The 21571-nt window shown below is 40.1% G+C and overlaps 2 protein-coding genes across 2 annotated transcripts in view; one reads left to right on the forward strand and one right to left on the reverse strand.

Moving 5' to 3' along the window:
- The first annotated feature begins 575 nt into the window (after positions 1 to 575).
- mmadhcb (metabolism of cobalamin associated Db) lies at positions 576 to 5325 on the forward strand. Its single transcript, XM_056251901.1, has 8 exons — positions 576 to 687; positions 1325 to 1363; positions 1513 to 1651; positions 1869 to 2086; positions 3397 to 3505; positions 3823 to 3953; positions 4736 to 4822; positions 4906 to 5325. The coding sequence occupies exons 2-8, from the start codon at positions 1355 to 1357 to the stop codon at positions 5098 to 5100; spliced, it is 888 nt and encodes a 295-aa protein (XP_056107876.1). The 5' UTR covers positions 576 to 687; positions 1325 to 1354; the 3' UTR covers positions 5101 to 5325.
- An 8558-nt stretch (positions 5326 to 13883) lies between these two features.
- The window catches only part of lypd6 (LY6/PLAUR domain containing 6), a 29327-nt gene continuing 21639 nt past the window's right edge, over positions 13884 to 21571 (reverse strand). The window contains exon 5 of the mRNA XM_056251902.1: positions 13884 to 14218. Within this exon, the coding sequence (XP_056107877.1) occupies positions 14045 to 14218 (174 nt within the window). The 3' untranslated portion in view covers positions 13884 to 14044. The remainder of the gene's footprint in view (positions 14219 to 21571) is intronic.

Below are 21571 nucleotides of genomic sequence, written 5' to 3' on the forward strand. Positions count from 1 at the left end.
ATCTAAATGACAGCATATGGTGACATTTAACTAGCCTAGTACAATTAGGCTATATCAAGCATTACAGTTTTTAGTTGAAATTTAATACTTGATATCAAGAATTCATATTTATGTCAGTGGTGACGTCATTGTTGTTTTACCGGTGGAAATGTAATTCCTGATAGCCTGTCAAAAAATGCCATCGTTACTAGTAGAAATTACTAGAAGAAAAAACTAGTACAAATTCATATGAATAAAAGTCAAAACGGCTTGCCATACAGTAGTTCCTCTTACACCTCCAAGTTTAGCCAGCAGCTCTTCCATTCTATTATAAAGCAACCCAAAAGCAAAATACTTAAATTATGTAGGCCTAGTTTAAAGAGGTGAAATACTGCATGTCCTACAGAATGAGAAGACACTTTTTTATTTTTTATTAATTAGCATATTGTTGAAGAGTGGGAACTATATTACAGTTGAAAATGTCTGTTATTACATGCTTGAATAGAACCAAAGTCTGAGTCTCAAGATTAAGAACGAGCAAGAGAAACATTTTCTATTATGTTCTGCGGACATCTAGTGGAGCTGTAAGAAATTTCAGGGACGTTCTTGTGTTTGTCCTTTACAGGCTTCCGTTGTTACGTAATCATAAGGTTAAACCAGAGGAGCTGTTAGCAAGCTAACAGCTAACATACATCATACACAATTCAGGTAAGAATATACATTTGCTTAATGTGAATATTGTTATTGCGCATCTATCTACAAAGAGAGTACCAAATAATACAGAACACAGGATATGTTTCATTATTATTGGAGTGATTGTTATTAAATTTAACTTACAACATAGTTTAGCCAGTGGGCTATGAGACATGAGTAATGTGTCATTAACGTTAACTGTTTACTTATAGTTCATCTGTTATTACATTTGTGAGAATTGGTCGAAGCCCGAATATTTTAGTTTTTTATAGTGATAACAGTTACGTTGTATTCTTTCTTTATTGCTCCTTTATGACCTCTCTGTACGTTGCACAACAGACAGCAGCTGGTTTATTACATATTGAAGATTATTATTGTTTAGTTCTTAGTTATAAGAGGAAATATTGCAACTCAGGGTGATTTTAACAAAATTAGCCGTTTCTTTGAAGCTTTACTGGGCTGTACAGCTCTTCTGTAAATTATGAAATCTTGGACCCACTGCTCTCATCCATGTTTTATCCAGCTCAAAATAATTATTGTTTTGTCAGGTACCTATAATGAAGAGTTACATTTGTTGTGTGTGTGTGTGTGTGTGTGTGTTTTATTTTAATAAGTATTGTTCTGTGACTATATATTTCCCCCCCACCCACAGGTGAACTGTAAACAAGAGAAGCCCAACAGGATGACCAGTGTAAGTGTACTACTGTAAACCCTAGTCTTTGCAAGGTGGATCCAAGTAAACACAAAAAAAATCTAACATCATGACTACATGTTTGTCATTGTTCTCCTATGGTAGAGATGTTTATAAGCGCTATATAACTGCTTGCTGTGTTTTCTCAGGTGCTCTGCAGCAGAGCTCGACTGGTGACGTACCTGCCAGGGCTTCACGTTCTAGTTCATCGTGTTGTTGGAGCCAGAACTTTCTCTGGGGCGTCCGGCTCAGATGAGCCACACTTGAACATCACAACCCCTAACGTTGGTAAATGAGTGTATTCCTCTCTAGAATATTTTAAAAAACAGTTGTCCTCCAATAAAACAGAATTTAGTAATTGCCTTTTCAGGTAGACTTACTGTAATTGCAAAATATTTAACATACAGATTAATAACAACATTTGCTGTGGTATCATTAGTTTGATGTAATATAACTTTTAAAGGGTGTTTTCTAATGGTTTGTGTTGGTTATTTCCTGTGAATAGCACCCAGGACAGTGTGGCCGGATGAGAACATGGGCCCATTTGGGCCTCAGGATAAGCGCTTCCAGTTGCCGGGTAACGTGGGCTTTGACTGTCATTTGGAGGGTCCAGCGGAGCAGAGGAACACACCGATCCACAGTGTGATGCCGGACTTGCTCACTGCTCAGTCCAGCAGCGAGAGGCACAACTTCATCCTGGCCCATTTCATCAATGAGCTACATGTATGATGCTTTCAGAAAAAAAGATCTGTATTTGGAATGACAGAATAAACAAATAACTAGTAAAAATAACATTATTAATGGTTGAGAAGTTAATGTTAATGCATTAATGTTTAAAGATCATAATTAAAGGTAGGGTATGGGATTTGCAAAACGGCCGGCAGATTTTGAAAATACACAACTCAAAAGGTCCTACCTTCTTTCCTCCAACGCTAGCCCTGACTCCACCCATTCGAAGAACATGGACGCGCAATCATGCATCTGCAAAACTCAGATGCGCGAGATTGCACTCTCTCTCTCTCTCTGTACCAGGGCGACTTGCACTTACTGTGACTGGGTCACGAGCTTTGAGTTTGCGCACGAAGGGGACACGCGCGCGAGGGGTATGGGGGGAGGGGGGTATGGTACGACCGTTTGATTGACGCACTGACTGTCCATTGATTCTAGGTGGTCTTGGAAATGATTGGCTGGAGTTTTTCGAGTCCTGCCCGTTCCACAGATGATTCAATTACTTAATTTTCATTTCAGTGCTTCTAACTCAGTGGCTGTAAGTGGGTTAGGAATAGGATTTTATAGTGATTTTGAAAAAAATGGTCAAAAAAGAAAATCACATACCCCACCTTTAACAACATGAATTTGAAAAACAAAAGACTTCACTATCATTAATAAAGTTATTATTTTGCTATTGCTTATAATATCTAAATGTTACCTCATAATGTTAATATAATGTAAAATAATATTATGTTAGATTTTATATCGTTCAAAAGTTTAGGGTCGGTAAGCTTTTTAAAATGTTTTTGAAAGTCTTTTCTGCTCACCAAGGATGCATGTATTTGATCGAAATACTGTAAATTGTGAAATCTTACTACAATTTAAAATAACTATATATTTTTTTAATATATTCTGAAATTAAATGTATTCCTGTGTTTGAAAGCTGAATTTTCAGCATCATTACTCCAGTCTTCAGTGTCACATGATCCTTCAGAAATCATTCTAATATGATGATTTGCTGCTCAAGAAACATTTCTTATTATCAATGTTGAAAAGTTATATTTTTGAGGAAAGTTTCTTTGATGAATAGAAAGTTCAAAAGAACAGCATTTATTTGAAATATAATTGATTCTGTTTGTAATATATAAGTCTTTACTGTCACTTTTGATCAATTTGATGCATCTTTGCTGAATAAAAGTATTATTTTCTTTAAAAAGATCTCGACACCAAACTTTTCAAACTTTTATATATTCAAAGAGAGAGAGAGAGAATACAATACTGTGTATATATGTACATATAAATGCATTTGTTTTGTTTTTTAGGAAATTGATCAAACTTCTTCAGCACAGAACGAAGATAAAGCAGAGCACTTTTTTGATCATTCCAGTGTGGAGTGTGCCATTCAGTCTTGCCCGGAATTGTTAAAGAAAGGTCAGTATGCTGCTGTTTTAGAGTATTTGAATTCATCCGATTTAGCATGGACTTGTTATATTCCTCTGTGACTTTCTGATGAGATTGTTGGCAGTAGGGGTGGGCTCGGTTTGAATGGTGTAAATGTAAAATATGACCACAAGAGGGTAGCTTTTCCATATGTATTTTAGGCACTGAATTTTGTGGTTCTAAATCTCAAAATGTAAGTGTTTTGTATGCAATTACTGTACAGATATTTATTCTTTCGTACTGCAGTGTCGCTTTCGTGTGGTTAATGTTTATTTATATGCGTATACCCTATTTATTATCTAATTCAGATTTTGAGTCCATGTTCCCTGAGGCGCCGTCAACTGGCTTGATAGTGGTCACTGTGACTCAGAAGACACAGAACGACATGACGGCCTGGACTGAGCAAGTGGACAAAGAAAGGGAAGAGCTGCTGGCTAAAGTGAGTTGATCTAGTTGCTTGATATGATTAACATACCATTACATATATATATTTATATATAAGTGCATAAATCATGTTATTTGCAATTAACAAGATGCATATGTCAACATCCTAAAGAGATGTGCCAGAGATATTAAGAACTCAACATTGCGATAGATAGATAGATCGATAGATAGATACATAGATAGATAGTCTATCTATTTATCTGTCTATCTATAGATACATCTATACTGTATAGATAGATAGATATTTTGTCATATAATTGAAGTTATATATATTATAAAAATATATATTAACTGTAAATTAGTATATAATATATATTTATGTGTATTATATTATACATTAATATTATCATATTTACATTATATATAATATTGAATATTATTACTGTACACACATAATGCCTAAATGAAGCTGCTGTCACATCGTATAAGAGTGGCTCATGATTCAGGGATCATATTTTAGCCCCTCTCTGTGACTTTGTATTGTCCTTGAGCAACAGTTATTTGGCTTTAGTACAAAAAAAGTTCTTCAGAACATGTGTGTATAAGAGGGAGAGCTTTGGCAGGCTGTGTTATTTACTGTTATTGTCTGGTTCACATCACTGTGGGGCCATGCTGTAGGAATGCTGCAGGGACTGTATTATATTCATGCCGTTGATTGTTTATGAGCAGCTTTATTCAAAGGAAAGATTTATAACTGAACGTGTGCCAAAATGGAAGCTCCATGGTTAAAGCAATTCATTAGAGTTGAATCAATGTTGATAATTGTGTTCTATGCAGTTTATTTCAGGTGCCACAGAGATATGTAATGCTCTCCGAACAGAAGGATTCTGGGCCGATTTCATAGACCCGTCATCTGGACTTGCAGTAAGTCCATATAAACGTGTACAGAACTTTTGATACAAACCACAAGCTGCTGTTTAAATTTTCTTAATCTTCTCTGTCCTCAGTTCTTTGGTCCGTACACAAACAACTCACTCTTTGAAACAGATGAAAGGTATCGGCATTTAGGTTTTCAGATTGAAGACCTGGGCTGTTGTAAAGTGATTCGGCATGTAATGTGGGGGACGCACGCTTTTGTGGGCACACTTTTCACCACAGCGCCACCCAACAGCCAGATCATGAAGAAGCTACAAGGGGACTAAAGTTAATTAGTTAAAGATGCTGTGTGTGTCGCCATGTGAACACTTGTCAATATCAAAAACACACTTACATCCCATAAAGCACTTAATGAAGTTTCCCAATGACTGCTGCTGGAAATCTGTATTTATTTTTGTAGAACAAAGAGCACTTTTGGTGTAACTTTTATTTTGGATATTTGTTTTACAGAGGGAAGTTCTGTGTCAAATGTCTAACATCTCTCTCTCTCTCTCTCTCTCTCTCTCTCTCTCTCTCCACTGATGGTGGTTAATTTTGTGCCATAAATTATACATAAAAGGTTTGGGTAGTGATCAAGAGCAGTAATCCGTTTAATTCAGTATTGTAAGCTTTAGTCATAGCTCCATAACAGGCACAATAAATAATAATAAATAAGGAGTATCACTGGCTACAATGTTGGCATCTTTTTGTGTTATTTTGATGCCTTTTAAGTAAATAGACTTGGTAAATGTAATGATAATTGGAATGACTGAACTGATTTTATTTGACAAATGTTCATACATTTGTACATGATGAATTACTGGTTCTTAAATATCAGGTGGTTTTCATAAATGGCTTAGTTTAGACTAAACACTCAGCAAAACCATTACATGACTTTGTATGCAGTTGAAAACAAGTGTATTCACAGGTCAAGTCATTAACTTATCAATGTATATTATGGATAAATTGCTCAACTTTTTGCGTAACAGCTAATCATTCTCAGGCATGAACAATTCGTATTTTGAGCTTAATATTTAAGCAGAGCCCAAAACATGGTTGAAAATGAATTAGCAAACATTAAATTAACATAATATATATATATATAACTGTATATGTACACTATGGTTCAAAATTTTTTAATTTAGGGTCGGTCAGATTTTAAACTGTTTTTGAAAGAAAAACAAAAATATTTGTAAAATCAAAAATATTTGTGATATTCAAATTTAAAATGTTCTCTATAGTAAAATATTTTAAAATGTAATTTATTCCTGTGATGCAAAGCTGAATTTTCAGCATCATTACTCATATATTACTCCAGTCCTCAGTGTCACATGATCCTTCAGAGATCATTCTAATATGATAATTTGGTGTTTAAGACACATTTCTTCTTATTATCAATGTTGAAAACAGTTGTGCTGCTTAATATTTTTGAGGAGACCATGATACAAATCCTTTGTAACACTATACATGGCTTTACTGTCCCTTTTGATCAATTGAATGCATCCTGAAAAAAAAGCATACTGACCCCGAACTTTTGAACTGTAGAGTATGTGCAGTGTAATATAAGTAGAAATGTAGATGTTGGCTATTGATAATTGATTTGCTTGAAGCGATCATAGCCAGCAGCTGCTGAGGTCAGTGTCTCAATGGTGTCATTCGATTTCATTCAGAAGCACAACAGATGGACAATAATCACTCTTCTTTAAACTCTGACATGATACCATTATTTAGATAGTTCTTCACTCTCCATTAGCACATGTATGTCGGTTACCGTAATTGTGTTTAAATCATGCGGATAACATAAGGATTATGTAAATACTTTCATGGTCATATATGCTCATAGATTTAAGTGTAACAATTTCATTTATTCTATAATTAAAATGAAAATGTTACTTCACCTTTGGAGCTGTTTTTATTATTATTTTATTTATCTTAATATTTTGCTTTATTATATCAGATATGGTAATTTGCTTACATTGTTTTCAGTCCTTCGTAGAAAATTACAAAGCAAATAATTTTATGGCGAGTGCATTGGATCTTATGGTTTGCTTCTTCTGTAACCAGTATCTGAAGATTTTCATTAAAGGTACTTAACACAAAACAATCTGTCATGATGTGTGGTGAAATCAAAGTGTGCGGCTGATCAAAGACAGACTGTGTGTGATTTTAAGAACAGCAGTCATCATCACCCCATGTCTGATGGATTGACATGGCTATCAATTAGATGCAATTGTCCTGATAAAACTTGGTTCCTACCCTTTGTTCATTGGAAAGTTCACTAACTTCACTGATTATAATGTCACCTGGTCCTTTTATCATCCTAAAGTAACACAGTGTTTAGCCTAAATTTATAAATGACCTTTGTGTAACTAGTCTTCAGTCAATTGTTGAGGTAACAATTTTGTCATAAAGAATTTTCATGAGAAAAAACCTAATAAGCTACATGCACACTTTTATCAGATTTTTTTTAAAGCAGGGTAGAATAAGGGGCTGGTTACACAACACCGTTTTTATCTAAAAACTAATCTTTTTTTTTTTTTTTTTTTAATGCGTTTTGGTCGTTTATTTACACAACAATCGTTTTGGGGGCCTGAAAACGCAAATTTTTGAAAACAGGTTTCAAAATGCAAGTTTTTTAAAACAATACCATTATCATATCCGTGTACAAACCATAGTACAAACTACAAAAATGTGAATTTGTGAAAACGGTGACATATTATGTGCTCAATAAGCGCGTAGTGTTTCTTTTGTGACATCGCCAATGGCCTGGCATGCATAATACAGCATTTTAATTGTTTTCGTGACAAAAAAACTTTTTCATTTTTAGTACATTGTTGTCATGTTGCCTAAATGTGTCCTATCCCAAATAATTATGTTTTTGTGGCATGAATATAATATATAATATAAATTCAATTGTATTTTTGACTAAAGCACCATTTGCAATGGTGGAATAATTCAAATCACATGAAAATGACAGAATCATAAATTTTTTATTGGGGTTAGATATCTAGGTCAGACAGCCATCTTGTTGATCATGAGAAATGAATTATTCAAACAAATCCCCACCCTCACAACCCCACGTCCTCTAAGAACATTTTTGTATTAATGTTTATTTTATTTTTATTTTTAACGACTTTAGGTTTAGATCTGTGTAGGCTATTTGCTAAAAGTCCTGTTAGATATGGAAGATAAATCATTGACTTTTAAGAAATGTTAACATGGATTTTTGGTAAATAATCAGCCTACATACATTCGTGATTCCATAAATAAATAATAATAATAATAATTGTCAGATTAATGGACGTATAGGAATGTCTACCAAATAGCTGGAATGATTAAGAATATATAATATAAAATAAATATATATATATATATATATATATATATATATATATATATATATATGCTGAATGTATGAATAGGCTGATACAGTATATATGTATAGGCTATCTATTTGTATTTACCTATATATATGGAGAAATATTGAACAATTATTGAGACAAATGACAATTCAAATTGATTCAAAGCAAAGAAGTCAGACACAAGAGCTGAAAACACACAAGGAATTGAATATCTGCATAAATGAAAAACAGTGTGAGATGGGGGGTGGGCTCTTCTGTCTCCTGTTAGTATAGTGACAGGCAACGCCAGGTCTGTAGAGAAAGGAAAACCTGCAGAGTCAGAGGTCTGTTCTGACAATGGAACGTTCCCACTCGTTATCTGCCAACACTTTCCTGTTTTTCAGAAAGCAGCTAAGATTTACATTGGCTAGGGTATGCGGAGATTACCAAACCTCCGCTCTCTGTTTATGATTTTTCTCTGCACTGGGCAAAAAAAATTAAATTGAAGGTATTTTAGGGTTAAATTAAGGACAGAATTTCTGGTGGGCATTCAAGTTGACCTAATAGGAATTTGTGTTTTTAACTTCTGTTGTGATGCCATGTTTCTTTTTGTGTTGCCAGGATCAAGTTCTGTTGACTGCTGCAAAAGCTCAGAGTCTGTGTATTTGGACTCATGGTGATCATGAACCGAACAGCAGCCGGTGTAATACACAATGTGATCTGTGTGCTTGTTCATTCAGCTCTGTGTGTTCTGACAGGTAATCATTTTAGGGTTTCTGCTGGATTTTCATTGAATTAGACTTAGATTAGAGTTTAGACTTGAATTAGAAAACTCAGACAGAATGAGTGAGAGCTGCAGATAGACACATAAGATCTGGATCTTCAGAAACAACTTTTTTTGACTCAGAAAACAGATGATGTTGAATGGCTCATATGCTAATGCAATTCTCCCCTTTTTTTTAAAGCAAATATTTTCAATTATATTTTCAATATTCTGTAATATTTAGATTTTTTGTTTTGTTTTTGTCCTGCTCATTCTTTTTACTGCCTGTATTGCTGTTCAAATTCAGGTTTTTGTTTAAATTTCAGAACATCAGACGCTATTTTTAGGATTCATCATTCATATTTTGGTGTATCCTGAGCCTTCATGATCGTGTAATTCAGTCATCATAACGCTGAAGCTGTGATGGTGCACTTCTCTCAGTCCAGTCCTTCCTCAAGTCTTTCCATCACACTGCAGCAGACTTCCAGTCTGTCCTGTGAGATTTTCCCAGCACTGTCTCCATCTTCCTCTGAAGACAGATTTCACACTTACATCACTATCTGTTGTTGTCTCCACCCTGTCCTGGAAACTGATAGCATATTTACACACTAAAAAGCAGTTGCATTTTGTCCAGTAGGCCTGTACATGATTTATTCAGTCACAGTAAAAAGAAAAGAAAAGTGAATACATGAAAGTTTGATGGCATATACATTTAATAACTGTAATTATTGTTATGAGCAGTAGTCCTACTAAAATCACTATAAACACTTATTTTATTATCTTGTACAATATTAAACCTATATTTTACGCGTGGCTCAGTCATGCTGAACGCAGACACTTGGCATTTTCCCACAGTAAAGAAGGGCTGCGTTTGTTTCCATTGCTGCTCAATCTATCCCAAAGCTCCACGGCAGAGTAATTAAAATCTCAGCATGGCCGTACTGAACAGGATACGCTGCCATGCCCTCCAACAATGAGGGTCATTCTTTGGACTCCAGACCAGGTACCTGAAACCCAGCCTGCAACAGCTCTTGATCATTAAAAACATGTTCCTGCTCATCTGGAAAGTCAGCTCTAGAGCGGAAATTTGACTTGTATCGGCAGGGAATTAGCCGAGAAACTGGATTACTAAAGCAAGAAGATTATTTGAATGTTTTTCAAAATGCCTATTTTTTTTAAATTCCTTTATTTGAGACCCTTCAGCTACTCTGCTGTACTTTGTACAAACATTTTCTCTTGTAAAGTATTTATTTTTCTACTGTCACAACAGCAGATTGTTACTAAATGCCACTATGAGCAAAGCCAACTTCATATTTAACCTGTAGTCCATTTGTGAAACAAGAAGTAACCAAAGGGTCACTGGGTGTTCACCGTTGACCTCTTGCATTGGGCTTAATGAGAGTTGTGTTTACTCTTCTCTGCTACCATAAATCTGAAGACCCAATAAAATAAGACCTAAACCTGTCTAGATAAAATAAGTTGAAATTTGAGTAATATAAACCATTGGAACCAGTTACAAATATGCCAACTCCAACTGAGGCATGTTATACTCTACAATGGGCTCTTAAAACACAAGGCTTTTCCTGTTTTAGGAATAAAGCAAATACAATGTGGTTAACTTAACTTTTCTATGAACTTTACTATATCTAAAAAAAATTAAATAATAAGAATAATAATTTTACTTCTCAGGAATATTTAGATAATCAAGAAAAAATGCTTAAAGTCACCATGTAGTCAAAACTCATATCTAAAAGTTTTTTCCTGTACAAAAATTCTTCATGTCTTAAAATAGCTTAAACGTAACTATACATACACCCTTGCTTGGAACCATGGATATGGAAATTAGCCCCGCCTCCACTCATTCACGCCAGCTCAGACAGAGACACACTCGGTCAACTTTCACTCAAGTTCCTGTAGTAAACGCTGCTCAATGGTATCGCTCTTTACATACAGGTAATTAATATGACTAGCCGTTTGCTTGACTAAGTTATCAAACAGCTAATAATTTGCTGCTAATGTTACACTTAACCATTGTTCTCGTTCGGCATCCCAGAGTCTAGCAGTCAGTATCCTTATAAACTCAGAACGTCAGTAGAGAAAGGCATATAGTTAATCATATATCATTGTGATATACATCATATACATAATTCACCCACCATATTGCTAAATCTACCCGATTTTTCATATCAACAGAAAAATATACCTGGCTTCTCTTGAGACTCCCCTGCTTCGCAACATAGTTAATCATATGCTAAAGCCCGCCGGCACCTTGACATGATTGGTTACAAGTTAGTTTGTGACGTAAGAAACACCAGCGATTTCAAACCACGTTTTTGAGACAGTCTTCAGAGTTTTAAGGAGAAAATATTCAGCCATGGTGTTATGAATTTGCACAATTGTCTTAACATGCACATGTTTTTTGGCATTTGCAGTTTTTACACCTGCATAATCCTGATTAGTTTAGCACTGTTAGCAGTTATACATTTAAAATAGTTGACCATAGGCATGAAATTAAAACGGGGGGGGGGGGGGGGGATGGGTAACGCTTCCTTTTACAGTACAGTACTTGTGTACTTACAGTGTACTTACCTAGAAAGTACTGACTAAGGTAAGTACATGGGTTAGGGGTAGGTTCAGGGTTAGTACCTAGTTATTACCCAGTAATTATAATTACTATATTAAGTACATAGTAAGTACATGGGTAACAGGACTGTAAAAGGAAGCGTTACCGAAAAATGTGCCAGATTTAGAAAGTTTAGAATGCCTCTTTGAGTGGAAAATGGAACAAACCAGAAATATCTTTTGTGTGAATAGCCAGTAAGCCTCATTTGAAGAGAACATTCACAAGCTCATTTGATTTTCATGTTGAATTATGCTGTCCGTAATTTAGACGAAGCAAACTTAATTTTTAGAATATTAATTTTATTAACAGAAAACAAAACATCAGTAAACATTCTGATGTGAATTTAATACATTACAACACAAGATACCACAGAAGTGTTACAAATGTACTCCAAAGGCATGATTTAAAAACGTTATGTACACAATAATATACAGGGATATTACAAACCAGTGTAGAAAAAAATATCTACATTTATAACAAGCCTTGGCACACGATGGCATGCAGCATTCACAATTTTGTAAGTATAAAAAGTTCATGCAACCCTATTACAAATCTGTATTTTTGTATTATAGTTAAGATGAGAGTAGAAACTGATGAAAGACCTTTTTATGTACATAAACAATGTTATAAATCGGAGCTGATTTATATCAGCACATTCAGAGACATGTTTAATGCACATGACCCTCAGATAGTTAAGCTGGGTCCACTCAGGTTAAAGGTGTTTTGTGCATTTACTAAACTGGCACTAACTAATTATTAATTACCTGAGTAAATGGTTTGAGCCCTTCTGTGATCACCATGCCCTTTATATTGTACTGAAGTGAACAAACTGATTTTAGTGAATGTTAAAATTACTTTTCATAACTCGACAAAAGACAGAGAAGAAACAGGAAATAGCTTCATTCACAGCCAGGCAGATCGCCTAAACAAATCATAAAGCCTGAACAAATAACACTGTCGCCGCAGACTCAACATTTTTAGCTGATTGCACAGTCAGCCAGGAATCATGATTAGGAAATATTACAGTACACAACAATGGACTGACGAATGTATAGGAACATATACGTATATAATAATAATAAAGCCTTTCACTGTAGGCTATATGGACGTTCAATGCTAGTCACAACACTTTCACATGACAATCTGTACACAAGTGCTTTACGAATACAAATACACAGTGCAAAACAAAAACAAAATGTTCTTTTTATAGGATTGACAAAGTTGCTGGATGACATGTTGAACTTTTTTTCTAGGTTTCAAGCCCTTTTCCATGATGACAAAATGATGAAAGAGGGGTGGGTGGAAAATTCATGACTCCTTGACCCCTAAAGTTATGCTCATACAGGCAACAGCACACAGTTCAACATCCTACAAAAATGGATACAAAAATAAATATATCTATACAAATGTATAAAACACAACTTATTAATTCAAGACAAAAAATGTGCAGGTTTGTGTCAGTTTTGCTATAAATAGCCTCTTCCCATGTACAGTACCGTTCAAAAGTTTGGAAACATTACTTTTTTTTATGCTCATCAAGCCTGCATTTATTTGATCAAACATACAGAAAAAAACAGTAATATTGTAAAATATTATTACAATTTTTAAAATAATGGTTTTCTATTTTAATATACTTTAAATGTAATTTATTTCTGTGATGTAAAGCTGAATTTTCATCAGAAATTACTCCAGTCTTCAGTGGAAGCCTTCAGAAATCATTTATTAGCAATGCTTAAACTTTTTTGAAACCTGTGATATTTTTTCAGGATTCATTGATAAATAAAAAGTTAAAAAGAACAGCATTTATTTACAATTCTAACTATATAAATCTTTACTATCACTTTTGATCAATTTAACACATCCTAGCTGAATAAAAGAAAGAAAAAAATATCACTGACCCCAAACTTTTGACCGTTGGTGTATATTGTTACAAAAGATTTTAAATAAATGCTGTTCTTTTTTTAATTTAAACTTTTTATTCATCAAATAATCCTGAAAAAAGTATCACAGGTTATAAAAAAATATTAAGCAGCCAAACTGTTTCCAACATTGACAACAAATCAGCATATTAGAATGATTTCTGAAGGATCATGTGACACTAAAGACTGGAGTAATGACTGATAAAAACAAAATCAGCTTTGCATTACAGAAATAAATTATATTATAAAGTATATTCAATTAGAAAACCGTTATTTTAAATTGTAATAACATTTCACAATATTACTGTTTTTTTCTGTATTTTTGATCAAATAAAAGCAGGCTTGATGAGACTTCTTTCAAAAAGATTAAAAATAGTAATGTTTCCAAACGTTTGACCGGTACTGTACATCATGAAAAACTCAATATTTTTTTTTTTTAGAGAATATTAGTATAGGATTCATAAAAATGAATTCATAGGAAAGAAGAAGTCCAACAACTAACACTTCATTTTGAGGAAGGTAAAGCCCACAGCTGACTGGCACGTGTCAATGGTTTAGTTATTGCCATAAAGGTTCATTCTACTCTCAGTTAATACAGTGGAGCATCAGGCCGACGATACAGACAGAAAGCAGCAGTGTGGGACTCTGTGCTGGTTGCATGCTCTCGTTAATGGGAGAAGTGGTGGCAAAGATGGCATCAGTCTCATTTCGTGGGAGAGACATGTTACAGATGTTCCCCTCGCAACAGGCTGTACACTCCTGCATAGAGAAAACCAAACAAGATTTACACTTTCTGAATGCCGGTGCTTGAAATGCAAGACAGCACTGATGCAAAAAGCACAGTATGAAAGGTGAAAACGCTTTTATGAGACATGCTTCTACAAAATAACAAAAATAAACAAACAGAAAATGCTGAACTGCAGATTTATAAGCTACTGTTTTTGATATAAAAAAACGAATCGGTTACCTAACGTAACCTCGGTTCTCTCTAGATGAGGGAACGAGTATTGCGTAAGCTAGCTTACGCTACGGGAAAGATTAATCTTTTCTGAGAAATTGAAGCCAAAAATTATCCTATAATTTTGTATCTATTCACAACGCAGTTCAGCTGCAGCAGAGCATGAGCAGGCTAGCTAGCAGCTCATTGGCTCGCTCACAGGGAACTGCTTAAGCCTATGAGGAGACACGAATGAACTCTCGGCCAATGAGAGTCTGACCTGCTCTCATTGCGTCAGAGCCCGCCGAAACGGGCGTGGCCAGAGAGTATAAATTCGCCTCTCAGGCTGTAAATTCTGGTTTTCATAGAATGAAGCGAGAACGCTAGTGGCACAAGCACGGCCAGGAACGCAATACTCGTTCCCTCATCTAGAGAGAACCGAGGTTACGTTAGGTAACCGATTCGTTCTCTTACGAGAGGTTCTCTCGTATTGCGTAAGCTAGCTTACGCTACGGGAACACCTGGTCAACGCCGTGCGTGCTAAGCATCCACTATGAGTCCCAGGGGGGACCCCGGGGAACCCTTATGAGTGGGAATAAAATATGTACATGTGACAAAGGCCAGCGGAGCGGGCCGGGGATTTGTGAAGTACATAAGCACATAATAAGGAGGGACAGAACGAGACCGGTCTGCGTGAATAACTCCCTATAGTGCAGCTCAACCAGAAGAGTTGTGACATACTAGACTGCTAGTAGTTTAGCCTGCAAGGCGGGAACTTCCAGATAGTAAAATCTGATAAAGGTGGAGGGGGAAGCCCATCCCGCTGCCACACAAATATCATGAATGGAAATTCCGCTGGACCAAGCCCACGATGAGGCCATGCCTCTAGTGGAATGGGCCCTGATGCCCAGAGGGCATGGCAGGTCTTTTGACGCGTATGCGGCTGCAATGGCATCAACTATCCATCTGGACAGAGTCTGTTTCGAGGCGGCCAACCCCTTGGTGCGCCCACCGAACGAAACAAAAAGCTGCTCAGCTCGTCTGACCGGAGCAGTGCGAGTAAAGTATAATCTCAGGGCCCTGACCGGACACAGGAGATTAGAGTCAGATTCGCTATCGGATGCAGGCAGAGCCGATAGAGAAATAACTTGTGCCCTGAAAGGGGTACCAATCGCTTTTGGGACATAACCATGTCTAGGTTTGAGAACGACTAAGGAGTCATTGGGCCCAAACTCCAGACAGGAAGCGCTGCTGGACAGCGCGTGAAGGTCCCCCACACGCTTCACTGACGCGAGCGCGAGCAGGAAGATATTCTTGAGCGAAAGGTATTTGAGCTCCACGGTGTTTAACGGTTCGAATGGGGGGGCTTTCATAGCTTCGAGAACTATGGAAAGGTCCCAAATCGGCACCGACGGGGGGCGTGAGGGGTTCATCCTTCTAGCTCCCCTGAGGAAGCGGATGACTAAGCCATCTTTGCCCAGTGACTGGCCACGCCGGGGTTCAGCGAACGCCGCGACGGCTGCCACATACACCTTGAGAGTGGAAGGGGACCTGCCCTTATCCAGCATCTCTTGGAGAAAAACTAGCAAGGAAGGAACCTCGCATGACCGTGGGTCCAAGTTTCTGTCGGTGCACCACTTAGAGAACACAGACCATTTAGACGCATAGAGCCTTCTAGTAGAAGCCGCTCTAGCCTGCATGATCGTGTTTTAACACTCCTTCTGGCAAAGCAACGGGTAGTCGTTGATCACCCACGCATGAAGCGCCCAGCGCTCTGGGTGGGGATGCCAGATCGTGCCGCGAGCTTGGGAGAGGAGATCTGTTCTGACTGGAATGGGCCACGGGGCTGTCTGTGACAGCTGAGTGAGCTCCTGAAACCAAGTCTGACCTTCCCAACGCGGGGCTATGAGGAGCACCGAGTGGCGTGTTTCCCTGATTCTCTGAAGCACCTGTGGTAGCAGAGACACCGGAGGGAATGCATAAAGCGGGCGGCTGGGCCAGGTCTGGGCTAGCGCGTCCTCGCGTTTTGAGAAAAATATTGGGCAGTGGGTGTTTTCTTCTGAGGCGAAGAGGTCCACCTCTGCTCTGCCGAATATTCGCCACAGCTTTTGGACTGTAAGAGTGTGCCGGGACCATTCGCCAGGGGGAATGGGGTTCCTGGACAGACTGTCTGGACCGTCGTTCAGATGGCCCGGCACGTGCGTCGCTCTGAGCGAGAGCAGGTGACACTGGGACCAAACTAGGATGCGTTCTGTCAGCCGGAAGAGAATTCTGGATCTGACGCCGCCCTGACGGTTTTAGATAGGAGACCACAGCCATATTGTCCGAACGGATCAGCACATGGTGACCGTGAATGCGCGGCAGAAAGCGCGTGAGCGCGTTCTCGACCGCCAGCATCTCCAAACAGTTTATGTGGAGGAGACTCTCCTGAGCTGACCAGGGGCCGAAGGCCGGTGAGCCCTCGCAGACCGCACCCCAACCCGTGTTGGATGCGTCTGTCGAAAATGACTTTTCGGCGAGAAAAGGTCCCCAAGGAAACGCCCCGCTGAAACCATTCTGTCATGGTCCATGGCTGCAGAGCTGTGATACAGGTCTGCGTTACCTTTATCAGCTGGCGGCCCGTGGTCCACGCGTGGTGAGACACACGGCTCTTCAACCAGAACTGAAGCGGGCGCATGCGCAGTAACCCCAGCTGGAGCACTGCGGAGGCTGAGGCCATGTAACCCAGCGCCTTCTGAAAAGTTTTCAGAGGTGTGAGTCTGTTCATCTGAAAAGATGGGGCGAGACGCTGCACACGGCGCGCGCGCTGTGTAGACAGACGAGCCGTCATTGAGACCGAGTCTAGCTCTATACCCAAGAAAGAGATAGTCTGACTGGGTTGAAGTGCGCTCTTTGTCCAGTTGACAGAGAGGCCCAAACTTTTCAGATGGTCGAGGAGAACTGTACGATGAGACAGTAGCTCCCTCTGTGATTGTGCCAAAATCAGCCAGTCGTCCAAATAGTTCAGTATTCGCAGCCCCTGACTCCGCAGGGGGGCGAGCGCCGCATCCATGCACCTCGTAAACGTGCGGGGTGCTAGGGATAGGCCGAACGGGAGGACGGTGTATTGATAAACCTGGCCTTCGAAGGCGAAACGTACGAATGGCCTGTGAAGGGGATTTATCTGAATCTGAAAGTAGGCATCTTTCAGATCTAGTGAAATGAACCAGAGTTTTCTGATAGTGAGCATTTTGAACGGTCTCTTCATGAGAACTCTGTTCAGAAATCTGAGGTCTAAGATTGGTCTGAGGCCGCCATCTTTCTTTGGAACCAGAAAATAACGTCCGTAAAACCCCGACTCGCTCATAGATAGAGGAACTCTCTCTATAGCCCTTTTGCACAATAGTTTTGCTATCTCTGAACGGAGCAGAGTCACTGCTTCTAGGTTCACAATAGTTTCTAGCCGCGCTCGGAAACGTGGAGGGCGGCGGTGAAACTGTAAGCGATAGCCTAGCCTTATTGTGTTTAGCACCCACTGGGAAATTCCCGGAATAGCTTCCCACGCTTTGAAGCGTAACGCTAAGGGGTGAATGGCTACATGGTCCCCGTTGCTGCACACAGCGGGCCGCGCGGGCGCGCTCATAGTGTTTATGACAGCGGGACTTACACTCAGAGAGGAGTTTAAGGGCCGTGTAACAGAGTGAGCAGAGGTGGGACGCGCACACGGGCTCGTGGGCGCGCTTATGCACTCTGAAACTCGAGCGGGTTGGAACCGCTTTATGAGAGTGGGCTCTGTGAGACACACGGGAACTGAAAAGCTTTTGTGTATGAGTGAACACAGTGTTGTGGGCACATTTTCTACACGTGAGGCTTTTATGCTCTTTTTGAGATATCTCTGGGTCGCCGTGAAAACGGTGTTTGTGCACATGCAGTGCTTTGTGTATGAGTGAACACAGTGTTGTGGGCACATTTTCTACACAATAGGTTTTTATGCTCTTTTTGAGATATCTCTGGGTCGCCGTAAAAACGGTGTTTTGTGCACATGCAGTGTTTTGTGTATGAGTGAACACAGTGTTGTGGGCACATTTTCTACACAAGAGGCTTTTATGCACTTTTTTTTTTTTTGGATTTCTCTGGGACGCGGTGAAAACGGCGTTTGTGCACATGCAAGCGGGAAAAGAGACCGGCTTGTTGATGGCGGTGTACACTGCTGCAGTAGCCGTGTGAACGGGGACTGACAGAGGGCGAAACCTTGATGGTGGTTCAGCCATGGTGAGAAATAGCCGTCCTTTTCTCAGCTGAGGCTGGTCACGTGAGCGGCCTACAGCGGGATATATATATAGCCTGAAATCGGCTGCACTTGTGACGCGCGTCGCGTGCAAGTGCGTGTTAGAAACGTGAGCGCTGCAAGCGGGCACGAGACTATTTTTAGCCTGCAGAGGCTGGACTTGTGACGGCATAAAAATTATCTGCGAGAGCCGGAATCGAACGCGGGTCTCTGGCGTGAAAAGCTGAGCCACAGGGCCACTGAGCCACAGGGTTAATGACACAAGCACAGTAGCGCGAGCAGATAAGAGGGCGTGATAGCAGTAACAGGTTCGGCCTCAGCGGAACTAACACACTATAACCCATTTGTTCAGCTTTATGCTCGGAAATGAGAACGTTTCTCATGAGCGCGGGAGAGCGCGGCCGCTTTCTGTCACGTAAGGGCCCGTTCACATATCGCGTCTTTTGCGCGCTCAAGTTCATTATTTCAAATGGAGGCGCGCGGTTTGCGCGCTCATAATGTAAGCGACGCGGTCGCGGTGCGACGCGCTCGTTTTTTCCAGGCGCGTCCGCGCCGCATCGAGATAAAAACATCTCAACTTTTCAGAATGCCGCAAGCGCACCATAAGCGCACAGTAGGTCACGTGACAAGAACCAACCGGAGCGCAACCGCCCTAGCGTTTTGAAAAAAAAGAATGCGGCGCGCCCAGCGTTTTCTACGCGTTTTTAGGCGCGATATGTGAACGCAGCCTAATGGTGTGTTCACACCGAACGCGAATAGAGCGTCAAATACGCGTCTATCGCGTTAAGTTAGACGCTTGAACATTCGCTCGAGTTCAAATTTTTCAACTTGCGCGGAAGACATTCGCGGCAAACGCGTCGCCCAATTCGCGTCATTCGCAACGCCCGCATTCGCGAAATTCGCGTCTTTGCATTGACTTTGTATGTAATCTACTCGCGCAAATAATTAAATTCGCGTTCGGTGTGAACACACCATAAGAGAGCTGGGCGCGAGCTCAGAGCTGCATAAAGATTATCTGCGAGAGCCGGAATCGAACACGGATCTCTGGCGCGAAAAGCTTTGTGTTCCACCACTGAGCCAGGGGTAAAGACACAAACATAACAGCGCGAGCAGATAAGAGGGCGTGATAGCAGAAACAGGTTCGGCCTCAGCGGAACTGATACACTATAAACGCTTTATGTAGCGGCGTTATACGCAGGCGGGAGAGCGCGGCCGCTTTCTGTAACGTAAGAAAGCTAGCCGAGAGCTCAGAGCTGCATAAAAAATTATCTGCGGGAGCCGGAATCGAACACGGGTCTCTGGCGCGAAAAGCTTTGTGTTCCACCACTGAGCTAGGGGGAAGACACAGGCTTTATATCGCGAGCAGATAAGAGGGTGTGATAGCAGCGACTAGTTCGGCCTCGACGGAACTTAACGCACTATAAACCCACTTGCCGGTGACGCGTATGCATGGGGCCGGGCTAGCTCTCTTGTAAAGTAAAGAAAGCTAGCCGCGGTTGGCACAGCTGTAAGCGGCTCGTCCCCCATTCAGCGCTCGTAGGCGGTGAGAGGGGGAGGCGGCGTAACGCTTCGAGTCGAGCCCGCAGGGTCAACAACAGAAGCCCATTCGCAGAGGAAACATCCGCCGTCGGCGGGAGAAAGCTCTGCGTGTCCCAGTCCCAGGCAGAGAGCGCAGAAGAAGGCGGGCTCTGGCGCTGAGAGGGACGCGGCATGAGCCGCAGGTGTGCGAGGCATCTTAAAAAAGACGCTCGCTGCTCTTTTAGATACACACACACAATACAAGAAGCTTTTGGTAAAGGATATGAACCCGTCGGATGGCGCTAGCTTGCAGGACGGCTGAAGGTGGCGAAGACGGCCGGCTTCCTCAGACTCCCAGATGCTCGCTAGAAGGTGCCTTTTCCACGACGGCGGCTTCTCTCAGGATCAGCAGCAGATGCGTGTAGCCTCGCTGAAGATATGAAAAATCAGCATTTACAGCCTGAGAGGCGAATTTATACTCTCTGGCCACGCCCGTTTCGGCGGGCTCTGACGCAATGAGAGCAGGTCAGACTCTCATTGGCCGAGAGTTCATTCGTGTCTCCTCATAGGCTTAAGCAGTTCCCTGTGAGCGAGCCAATGAGCTGCTAGCTAGCCTGCTCATGCTCTGCTGCAGCTGAACTGCGTTGTGAATAGATACAAAATTATAGGATAATTTTTGGCTTCAATTTCTCAGAAAAGATTAATCTTTCCCGTAGCGTAAGCTAGCTTACGCAATACGAGAGAACCTCTCGTAAGAGAACAACAACAAAAGCAATAAAGCAATCACCTTGGCTATAAAGCTACTGGGCATGACGTGTGGAAAAGACAATCAAGATATTGTGCCCACAAATTAAGAATTCGTTCCCACAACTTAACGTTGCCACAATTTAAGTAAATTAAATCAAGGGGACAAATAAGTATAATGTGGCCACACATTTGAACTAAACCAAGTCCAATAACTTGTGGAAACAAATTCTTAATTTGTGGCCACGATATATATTGTTTCTTCCTCATGTCTTGTGCCAGACAGTATAATAAGCATTTCCTCTGAAATTTTGTTGATAAATGATACACAGATGCTCCTATAAACACACACTTGTGATGCTTATCCTGCCCCCCGGCTTCTACTGATCGGTCCCACTGTTTTAAAACTGACATTAACACAGCATCTTAAAAAAAGAGCAGTGGGAAGCTGCCCTAAAAACAGTTGTAAGATTAAATTATATGCAAGGATAACAGCACCAATCACAGTTCAATATGCAAATAGACATAAGAAGAAGACCAGCACATATTATGATGATGTAACTGCTTTTACATTCTGAATGCTGACCATTCTATCAATGCGAACTTTAATCAAACTTTAATCTTAATTTGTGACCCGTGCTGGCAA

Source organism: Rhinichthys klamathensis, unplaced genomic scaffold, assembly GCF_029890125.1.
Source record: "Rhinichthys klamathensis goyatoka isolate OS25496 unplaced genomic scaffold, OSU_Roscu_1.1 h1tg000090l_1, whole genome shotgun sequence".
Lineage (NCBI taxonomy): Eukaryota > Metazoa > Chordata > Actinopteri > Cypriniformes > Leuciscidae > Rhinichthys > Rhinichthys klamathensis.